This window comes from Drosophila sulfurigaster, chromosome 3 (genome assembly GCF_023558435.1).
Source record: "Drosophila sulfurigaster albostrigata strain 15112-1811.04 chromosome 3, ASM2355843v2, whole genome shotgun sequence".
In the NCBI taxonomy this organism is placed as follows: domain Eukaryota; kingdom Metazoa; phylum Arthropoda; class Insecta; order Diptera; family Drosophilidae; genus Drosophila; species Drosophila sulfurigaster.
In genome coordinates, this window is record NC_084883.1 from 54,069,724 (window position 1) to 54,081,181 (window position 11,458).

The window sequence follows — 11,458 nt, forward strand, 5'->3', positions numbered from 1 at the left end:
AGTCGTTAATTGATTGACGACTTCGAGACTTCTTCCAGAGACACGCGCCCTCAACAGTTGACCCCAAAAAAAATTGAAGAATGTCGGAAATTACGGCAAGGAAAAGCTGCCACAAAGCAAATGTTGCAGCTGCTTCCACAAAACACACACATTTGAGCATTGCAAAAGCCCTAGAACGGAAGTGGCTGTCACTTTACATTCCTTGAGATTTTCCACAATCCATTCCATAGCCATAGCTCACAGTTAAACTATATAGATGATGCGATTACAGATAATGCCATTTGCACCCGTCTTTAGTCAACTTCCGCTTTAAGAACATCACATTGTAATATGACAAAAGAAGAGACAACTTTTTTTTATCTTATTCGACGAGGAAAACATATTGTGGAAGGTGTTGCTCAAGTCAGACAATCAGAAATTTACTACAGACTCTTACATCTTTATGACATGTGCAGCTTATGGAGATTATAGAAGACATTGAGATAAGAATGCAAATGAAACTGAAACTGAAGACTTCATGATTAATGTAAATTAATCTAAAGATAGAACTTATCTTTACATGTAACTTTATGAGTTAAGCTACTCTGATTAAGAATGAAAACATTGCTAATGATTTCAAAAGAGTTAAAAAGGTTTGCCATCTTCATATTGTATCCTATCCTATACTAACCTAAACTATGGTATCTTATCCTATCCTACCCTATACTAACCTAACCAATGATGCTATTCTCTCTTATCCTATTCTATTCTATCCTATTATATATAATATATCAAATCCTATCCTATTTTATCCTATCCTATACTATCCTTTCCTATCCTATGTTACCCTATGTCACCCTACCCTATGCTCTCTTATGCTGTCCTATCGTATCCTAACATATCCTATCATATTAAGAAATAAAACATTGATGATGATTTTGAAATAGTTTGAAATGGTTGCCGTCATAAGATCGTATTCGTATTCTATCCTATACCTACCTAACCTAAGCTATCCTACTCTACCTTATACTAACTAGGTTAGTATCTTATCCTATCCTATCCCATCTTATTCCTATTCTATCTTACCTTACCCTATACTAATATATGCTACCCCATCCTATGCTAACTTCTCCTTTTGTATCCTATCCTATCTTATCCTATCCTATCCTATCCCACCCTATACTAACCTAACCTATGCTACCCTATCCTATTCTATGCTACAAAACATCGTTTATGGAGCTTTTAAGAAAATTTCTATGAACTTTTTTCTATGCAAGTCTTGATTAAAATCAAGTTGTTCATATTTCATCGACATATTGCACCATTGATTTCTCTTCGCAAAACTCATAAATAAACAATTCACAAGTCAGCTTCAAGTACGAACTTCCTAATATCAGGGTTAAGGTTAAAACTCAGTCGAAATTTGGCAACAAAAATCTTGCCAAAACTAGAACAATAGGCTTAGTTAGCTCATTATAAGCTGCTGTAACTGCTGACCATAACTAGAGACGTATTCGAGTAGCGTGTCTTCTTCTTCGTTAGTTCTCTCCATAATGAAAAAAAAAGCAAAAAGCGAATCCCACATTGTGAATTTTGCCATTTTTGGGTCAATCATGGCGCAGGCGCGACCAGAATGAAATACGGAATCGGAATTGGAATTGGAATTGTACCAAAGTTGTGATGATCGTGAACCGTGTTTCTGAGTGTGTGTTATGGCCAAGTTAGGCGAGTTGTGTTGTCCACGAGCTTGTCAAGCAGCAGACAGAAACAGCAACAAATGCTGCACGAGTCGGAAGTTGGTTGTAGGAGACGATAACGAGCCGCATTCCCAGTTTCAGTTTAAGTCACAGTCTCAGTCCCAGTTACAAGTTGAGTTACAGTTCAATTTACATGGCCATCAATCATCGTCAAAGCCGCCGAAGCTCAAGCAACACACAACGAATGCAAAATGTCTCCCGCAAATTGATTACATTGTGCCGTTTTTTTGTTGTGCACAGTCAAAACTAATCCACAAAGACTTAAGACTTAAGCTGACTGCTTGCAAAGTGTTTTCATATTTATATTTTTTGCAAGTGAAATTCGCATGTGAAGCGAAGGCCCCAAGCACAGCAATAACAACCACAATATCAATGGCAATAGCTTGAGACGCCAGTGGCATTGTTTATTAAACATTTCAAAATGATATAGACAAGTGATTTTAATTATTATTCTTTTGCCACTGCTGCTGTTTGGTTGCTCGATGATCTCATTTTTCAATTGAAAAACTGTTTCTTTTTTTTGTTGTTGTATTTCGGGCAGCTCATGAGAAAAGTGTTTTATATTTTGTTTATTGCATGCGTAATAAATAATTATCTGTATGTTTACGAGTTCGTATTGTTGTCTAGTCAAACACAGAAAGAGGGAGGACTGAGGGGGAGTGACTCCACTTGGCTCCCACAGACTCAACTCGCTGTCTGTCTCGAGTGTTCAGCGCTTAGATCAGCACTGTTCCCCTCTCCCCCTTCTATGCTACCCTCACTTCAACTCTTACAGTGCATGTCCATTTAGCATAACTTTTAATTAAAAGCCAACAGCAACAGCAACAACAACGACCACGAGAAGAAACAACATTTGCTGCACGCATGTTTTAAAATTAGGTGCCACAACGTCGACGCCCAACAAACAAATGTTGCATGCAAATGAAGAAAAAAAACCAACAAAATTATAAGTATAAGCTAACCACTAAATTTAACAAGATACTTATCATTGCGAAGCGCAGATTATATCAACGACACCGACCATAAAATACACTTTTACTAATGAAAAAGAAATACATCTAAATCTAGATAATAAAAGAATACAAATCTAGAACATACAATCTTTCACTCTAGCAAACTGTTAACAAAGCATTCATAAAATTATGAAGAACATTTTTCCGAGTCATTTAAATATAGAAAAACAAATTAAGAGAAATAAAGTATTGAAGAGATTTACAAACCAATAAAATATGTCATGGGTTGAACGAATAAATAAAATGTGTTTCATTGCTCAGATATTTCAAACAGAAATAGCTCTATGAAATATTTTGGTTATTCCCACATACGTTATTAATATAGTGAATAATTTCAGCTATTTAATTTATCAAAAAAAATTTCCCAGAAATAATATTTGCCAATTTATAAATATTTCTCTGGAATTATGGAACTTTTGGAAAATGATTTCAGTGTAGATGATTGTAATATCTACACAGAAAACATTCGATATTATTGTGTATAAACATTTTTCACTAGTTAGTCACTAAATTTCTAGAATATGGATAAATATTTCCGTTTATAAGAAAGTAGCTTTCAAATATTCCAATCTTTATTGAACAAATGAGCTACGTAGAAAATTTTGATTTTGTTATATTAAAAATCTATTAATATTTTTCCAAATTTCGAATTTTAATAAAAAAGGAAATGTTTTGGACTGTATGCTAATGAAAAACAAGAAAGCCTCAAAAAAAAATTTATAATAAATATCTATTAATATTTTTTCGTAATTTCTAATATTTCTAAAGGGATTTTTGTTTTCACTATCCCAATAAAAAAAAAGAAAGGCTCAAAAAATTTGATAATAAATATCTATGAATATTTTTCCTAATTCCTAACTTCTATAAAATGGAAAATTTCTTTAACTTCATATAATGAAAACCCAAGAGAAAATAAACCTCTAAAAAGTTGATTTTATGATAATACACATCTTAAAATATTTTTCCTAACTTCTATAAAATTAACCTCAAAAAATTTGATTTAATAATAATAAATATCTTTTCGGATTTACAATTTCTATAAATTGGGAAATTTTTTTTAACAATATCCTAACAAAAAAATCATAAAAAATACAGCTCTAAAAATTTAACTTTATAACAATTAGTATCTTTACATTATTCTAAATTCCACACTCTATAAATGGGGCGGCAATGTGCAAATACTTATCTAATAATTGCTCATGTGTGGAATCTATTCTTTCCTCGTTGCGTCATGCATAGCAATTGACATTATTTCTATGGAACATACAAGATAAGCGGAGAGAGAGACAGTCTTATATATGTTTAGGTTTAAGTGTGTATCTAGCATACAAGCACAATTATCTTTTATTTGCTTTGAATTTACCACGCAGCTCTCCTATCTGCAGTATTATGTGACTGATCTACATATTCACCTTTCGCCAAGTTCTTTGACCAAGTTATTGACTTCCCAATAATTCTTGTTCTTTCTCTCTCTCTCTTTCTTTATCTATTCTGTATCTTTAACTGTTAAATAGTAGTTTTGGCACAGTGTTTACTCATTAAGTGGTACGAAAACCGTTGCTCATCCCTTTGTTTAACATGCTATCATTCATTTTCATTCCCCTCTCTTTCTTTCGCATATTTCCAGCTCTGTCACTCGCGATGAGCAGCTTAAAAGGGGCGTATGAAATTAATAGACTCTCCAACTTGCTTAATTATCGCACTCGACAGACAATTTTAAAATGGGCAAATGTTTTTCTTTTTTTGTTCGTCGAGTTTTTTCAGAGTTTTTTTTTACAGCCATTTCCATCCGGAGTTGTTTTGGCCGGCAGGCTCGAGCTTAGCTTTATTAGATGATGATAACTTGGCTAATGAGTTGTTGGACTGACAGCAGCGGCACTAGGCGAAAAGCCAACGACATTGTGAATTGTGTTGGCTGACCAAAAGCAGCAACAGCAGCAGAGCAAACAACACCACAGCAACCACAACAGCAACAACAACAACCACAACAACTACACAAACAACTTCATTTGAGCTGCCCGCGCATTTTCAACGTTTTCATCTTGAGAATGTAGTTTTTAATGTTGTTGTTTTATTTTTTCGTATTTATTCATTTTTCGTTTGCTTTTTGTTATACCCGCTACCCATAGGGTAGAAGGGTATTATAACTTTGTGCCGGCAGGAAATGTATGTAACAGGTAGAAGGAGGCATCTCCGACCCTATAAAGTATATATATTCTTGATCAGCGTCAACAGCCGAGACGATATAGCCATGTCCGTCTGTCCGTCTGTCCGTCTGTGTGTCTGTGTGTCTGTGTGTCTGTGTGTCTGTCCGTCCGTCCGTATGAACACCTAGATCTCAGAGACTATAAGAGATAGAGCTATAATTTTTTTTCGACAGCATTTGTTATGTTTGCACGCAGATCAAGTTTGTTTCAAATTTTGGCCACGCCCACTTCCGCCCCCGCAAATCAAAAAAATCGAATAACAAGTGTAATTTTAAAGCTAGAGCTACGAATTTTGGTATATACAATAATTACTGTAGTAGTTATGATTCCTGAAAATTTGGTTGTGAACAGATAAAAATTGTGGAAGTTATTAAAGAAATACTTTTGTATGGGCAAAAACGCCTACTTACTAGGGGTCTGAGTTGCTTTGGGTGACAATCTGGTACATTGTGTCGTCTATGGTATATTTTGAATGGTGTGCTGTATCGATATACCAAACATACCATTTGGTATATTTTTAGTATTTTTTTAGTATTTTCGGTATATTTTGAAAATGATACCGCAATATTTTGCCTTTATTAAAAATGGGTAGCGGGTATCTCACAGTCGGGCACACTCGACTGTAACTTTCTTACTTGTTTTATTTAATGCTTGTGCGAAGGTGAACAATGCAAAAAGACAACAACGCCAAAAAGAACCTTTGCCGTCTGATCTTCTGAGCTTCTCTCAGCTACAACTCTTTAAAATTTCAGTTTGTATTTTTAGTTTTTTGGTAATTTTATTTGGCGAGGTTAAACGGGCAGCCAAAAAACAACGGTTAGAGATAACTGAACACTTGCGTTTATTTGCTTAAACGGGTTCAACGCTGGGCATGACCACAAGGCAAAACAAATATTCCCCTCTAAATTAACTTAAAATATTTCCTATCTTTATTTTATTTTCCATCGTTGTGTATTTCAATGTCGATATGTGTCTCTGGCCAATTTATCTTTTGTACTTTGTGTGTTTGCATTGCATTTACTACAACTAATCTGTGACTAAGTTCTTCATTTACTAGCGATGGCAGCGTGGGACTAAACTATAATTACATTAAATATTTAAATGTTGCACAGATATGATTTAGCTAGCTTGTTTAATTATGCAATTTTATGGCAGATTTATGCTCGAGCTTATCTTCGTTTTATTAGCATTGTAGTATGTGGCAAAAACAAATTTCGAAACAACGTTTTACGATATTCTGATTCCATCAATTTCGTTTTTCGTTCTTTTTGGAGAATCTACAATTAAAACGCACCCACGCAATATTATTTAATTTGTTATTCATTGATCATCAACAATGCCGACACTTTACTCGCATTAAAATATTTTACTGCTTTTCTGTTTTAGAAATAAAGCATTAATATTTATTAACATTTGTCAAATTTATTTGTCAGCCAACTTTTTAATTAACAGCCAATTATTTCCGCATTAGCATGAGTTCTCGCAAAAACGTTTAGTCTCAAGTTTCACGATATTCTAAGTGAATAGCAACCGCTAATTTAATGCAGATTAATGATTTTCTAAATTGATGTATACTTTTTATTTATTTAATTAATAATTTGCTGAGCATTAACCCTAACAAATTATTCTAAGCTTGACTTTAGAGATATTTCATTAGCAAGCACTGTCAAATTTTGAAGAGGTTCTAATTGAATGGAAAGCACTGTATATATTTTAATATAATTTTATGAAGATTATGATCCAAGTATGTAAACATCAAATTTTTTTTTAAAAATTTCCGAGTTTCTAAATTAAAGTTTACTCTTATTAAAATTTCTAAATTAATAATAAAAATCTTTTCTGAGCATAAATTCTCAAAAATTTGGCGATATTTTACTGTCAAATTTTAAGAGGTTCTAATTGAATGTGTATTTTTAAATAATTCCATGAAGATTATGATCCAAGTATACAAAAATAAAAATATTATATATCAAAATTTTGCTGTTTTTTTAATTAAAGTCCATACAAATTAAACATCTTACAAATTTCTAAATTAATAATAAGCATCTTTTCTGAGACGATATTTTCCTACCCAATTTTGAGAGCTTTTAATTGAAGAGCAAGCACCGTAAACATTTGAATATAATTTCATGTAGATTAATTGATCATCCATGTTTGTCACTTGCCCTTCATGCTCACATTATCTCAACAATTGAAGGAGACAGTGTGAGAGAGAATTCACCGTGTTGACGTCAATTAAAGCGTATATCAATATCGTAATATTTGAGACTTTTTATTTATCGTGCTTTTTGGGTCAGGGCAAAGCAGATACCCTTGGCACGACCCGCAGCACGCTCATCTCTAGCAACATCGATAGCAATAACAACAACAATAACAACAACAAGTTCGATGTGCAGCTGCCCTAAACTTGCCATTGAATTTCCGTTGGTAAATTCCTAGTTTTTATAAATTTTCGGTCTGCTTATCGATAACCGTTTTGTGTACTGAGTCTTTGTCTAGCACAGTGCGAAGTCGCTTATCAACTAGGCGCATACGATAAGGTGAAAACTACGCACATACACACACACAAACACACTTGTACAAGTGTGCGTGTGTATTGACGTCGAAGTGCAAAGCAAACAAATGGCAGGGGAAACGATAAGCATAAAAGCAGAAGCGAAACATACCGAAAAAAACAAAAAAAAAAACAGCGGCCTCTGACTCAGAGTTGCAAAAACCCAAAAAAAAAAAAAAGGGAAAGAAAAAACAATTAAGGTAATAAAAAGAAACAGGCACACTTTTTAATGCTCGCCTCGATCGAAAGTTGGCACCATATTTTGGCCATCAGTGTCACGCACACTAAGAAATTGCACATGAAAAGGGGTTGCAAAAAAACCAGAATGAAGTTGAAGGAAAAAGTCGTAGCATTTTTTGTTCAGAGCCTTTGCAAAAACCAATTTGACAGCTGGGTCGAGAGCAGGACATGACGCAACAACACTGTGACTCAGTAGTCACAGTGCCCCCTGTCAGTGCCCCCCCTCTTAAAACAAGTTAAGCATAAAGTAGTTGTACTCACCCTTCATCCAAATCGAGGGGCAAACGCTTCAGTTCGGACATGTCGAGCTCCAAGCGTAGATTAGCCACCTCGCAGAGCAGACGATCGCGTTCGATGCTCAGCTCCTTGAGCTTGGCGTGCAACACATTGTTCTCGTGCACCAAATCCTCCACATTGAGTGGGCGTGGCTGTGACTGTGGCAGGGGGCAGAGCATTGAGCTGGCCATGAGCAGCGATTGAGTTGTTTGATGCAACAGCAGCTGTTGTTGCTCCGGAGCGTCAGGCTCGCTGCGCTTTGGTGACAAGGTCTTGTTTTCGGCCTCCGACATTGTCTTAAATATTCTACAAACACACACTATGCACTTTTTGTCGTATTTCGTATTTTGTTGTTATGTTATGGCTTAAAAGCGAACATCGCGCCACGCAAACGCACTCGCGACCGCCGCCACCGCAGAGCAAGCGAGATGGGGAGAACACAACACACACACTCGCGCACACACACACACACGCTCAAGCACAGGAAAAAAAGCGACTTTGAATATCAGTCAAGAAGAAAAGCGAATGAGAAAGAACAACACGACGGAGACAACAAGGCACGAAAGCGACGCCGCCGCAGTCGCAGTTTGCTTTGATTTTAAATTCACTTGATATTCTTTTTCTTGCACTCAACAAATTGGAATTCACTTGATTTGATTTTGCTTTGGAATATTTTGATCTTATTGTTGCACTGCGTCGGTGTGTGTTATTTTGGCTGTTGAACAAACTCTTTCAAATTTCGGATTTTCGTCACATGCGCGAGCGACGAGCGAGCGACTTGTGCTTCGGAATCGAAACGAATACGAATACGGCGGCATAGAGTGACCAAACCTGCTGCATTCATAAATCCACCACTTTAAAATCCAATTTGCCATTATTCAAATGGGATGTGTGGTCGATAACATGTTATGCGGTTTTTTATCGGGCGCATTTAACATGCATTCTGTTAAACATTTCAAAGAGTATCTAAGGTTTATTAAACAATTACTTAAAATTACTTCTAAAAGTCAATTATTTTGTTTATTAAACTTATATCTCAAATTTGTGTCTTTTCAAGAAATAAATGGTTTTAAATTGAATTGTATTCATCAAACTGTACAGTTTCTGGTAACTGTTGCTTTTGCTAGGCAGCCCTTGCAGTATGCCTCAAACTGTAAAACTTCAACCACATTTTGCTAGAGCAGCTACACGAACTGATTAAAAACAATCTTGTTAACAAATATGTTTTATTTTATTATTTGGAACAGTTTAGTAGATGCTACGTTTCAGTTGCGGACAAATGCATCGCAGGAGGCGGCATCGTCGTTGTCGTTGCTGAAGTTGATGGCTGCGATTCACTTTTACGCGTGGAACGCTTGCGCACACGTTTCGTTTCCTTGGCCCAATCCATTTCACTGTACATCTGCTCGGTAGCACGCCAATGCAGCTCCTGACGCTGCACTAGCTCCACATGCTTCTGCTCAAACTCCTTATCTGGGGGCAGGAGCAGCTCCCAACGTTTCGTAGCGGTTACGCGTGCCACAGTCTTCAGAACATCCAGAGTTTCGGCGGGTGGCAATTGAGTGGCAGTCATGACTTGGTTGCGATACAGGAACGAGGTGCGTGAGAATCTAAAGAGCTGCAAGATGAAATTCAAATTATTGACACTTCTGATCAGAATGTAAACAAGTTCTGAGTAGCAAGCTGTTAAAATTCAAAAATGCCGCGTACCGACTAGCAAAGGTGAGCTGCAAGTTTCGATAAGTTGTCGCAATATATCGATATTTGAGCATGTGAATAGTAACTGAACAAAGTGATCGATTTTAAAATAAATGTAAATCACATGGAATTTGTGGAAGGAGGCTTCTGTTAATCACTTACTATGTAATCCCTGGCTCGAATCATTTGCTCCGCTGTCACACCATTTGCATGCGACAACATCTTCTCGGGATAAACGACCTCCGACTTGGGCGCCCAGTTGCCATGCAACAAGATGCCAACTTGAGGTAATAGGGCCAGCACTTTGTCCGCATTCACATGCGGATCGATGTGCTCAGTCAGAATGTGGAGGACATCGGCAAACGAGAGAAGCTTGGCATCCTTGAGCAGCACACGCAGCTGTTCCAGCAGCGGCATCGTCTTCAACATGGCCTTGTTATAAACTGGCAACACGCTGTTTGCGTCAACCTGTTGCACGTGCTCATCGTGTGGCAGCAGCTTGTTCAGATACTCGCGGGATGGCAACGCCAACGATTGATTCGACTGATGATTTGTGCAGAACATTTTCTGACGTTCCAGCTCCGCTGTCGGCGTATTCCTTGCATGCCAATAGGTTTCGCACCACGGTTCCTCAACAATGCGTTGCACAAAGTTATCGTAGGTGCCTCGCTGTTCCTTTGTTTTCTTGGCAGCAGCGGCGCCAGCGCCGGTGCCACGTGCAAACTTCACCGTCACCTGCTGGGCAACCTCCTCATCATCCGTCTCATCGTTTTGTGCCTTTTGCTCCGCCTTGCGACGCTTGTCCTCCTTGTCGAAGTGGGTGAGCGAAGGCCTCAATTGCACAATGCTGGCCAGTGGCGACAGATGCACCTCCTTATCCTCCGTATAGATGCCCACCACATATTTCGAGATGTCAGTGAGAGAACGTGAGCTTGTAAACGCCTGCTTATCCATAATGCCACGCTTGTATGTGGGTCTCTCGGCTCCCTTGGCGGGCACAGCACCATAAGTGTTCTTGCCATCGGCAGCCACTGCGAATTGTTCGCCTTTGAAGCGATCGTAGTGCTTAGACTCGAGATTGAGACCGAAATCCACTTTGACTTCCTGCGTGAAAGGTTTCACACAGCAGTTGACGACGACAGCATCGTCGTGGTTGGCAATTTCGGTTTTGGTGGGGTACTGGAACAAGTAGAGCTGGTCCTGCAGATGCTTGGATAGAAATACTGGTATCTCCTCCACAATGGGATCGTCGGTGTCGTCCATTTCAGTTACTGTTGCAATTTAAATGTAATACTTGCAAATTGTTATTTTTCAGCTGGCCGCATGCGGTCAGTGTGACCGTAATCTGAATTTAAAAATTCACCTTTATAAATAAATATACTGTTATATGGTGTGGCCGCTGGACGTGCAATGAGGCTGCCAGATGTAATGAACTTTTCGATAAGCGATTTATTTCGATAGCTCTCAAATTTGAAATTCAAGCAATTGGCGCTCAGTTGTTGCATGCACTTGAACCTTGCGGTTAATTGAGTTAAATTACAGCAACTCCAGATCTGCTGACCTTGGGAGAAGTTGTGCTGCCGAGTAAGCGACAGCACACCCGTTTATGATGATTACCATGTCCGCAAATACGTACATAAGTCATCAATCAGCGGCACACACATGAATGTAGATTTAATTCACTCGAATATCTTGCGCATAATCCGCTTCCCCTCTGCCCGCTTCGCAAGTTGT

General features: G+C 37.7%; 2 protein-coding genes across 2 annotated transcripts in view; both read right to left on the minus strand.

The window, feature by feature from the left end:
* The window catches only part of LOC133843077 (IQ motif and SEC7 domain-containing protein 1), a 46,331-nt gene extending 37,497 nt beyond the window's left edge, over window positions 1-8,834 (minus strand). Inside the window, exon 1 of the mRNA XM_062276450.1 lies at window positions 8,012-8,834. Within this exon, the coding sequence (XP_062132434.1) occupies window positions 8,012-8,319 (308 nt within the window). The 5' untranslated portion in view covers window positions 8,320-8,834. The remainder of the gene's footprint in view (window positions 1-8,011) is intronic.
* Window positions 8,835-9,235: 401 nt separating this feature from the next.
* Window positions 9,236-11,075, minus strand: LOC133843080 (DNA-directed RNA polymerase III subunit RPC5). Its single transcript, XM_062276464.1, has 2 exons — window positions 9,887-11,075; window positions 9,236-9,644 (listed from the first exon to the last, which is right to left on the minus strand). Exons 1-2 carry the CDS (start codon window positions 10,985-10,987, stop codon window positions 9,285-9,287), a joined length of 1,461 nt encoding a protein of 486 aa, XP_062132448.1. The 5' UTR covers window positions 10,988-11,075; the 3' UTR covers window positions 9,236-9,284.
* Between the last annotated feature and the right edge of the window lie 383 nt (window positions 11,076-11,458).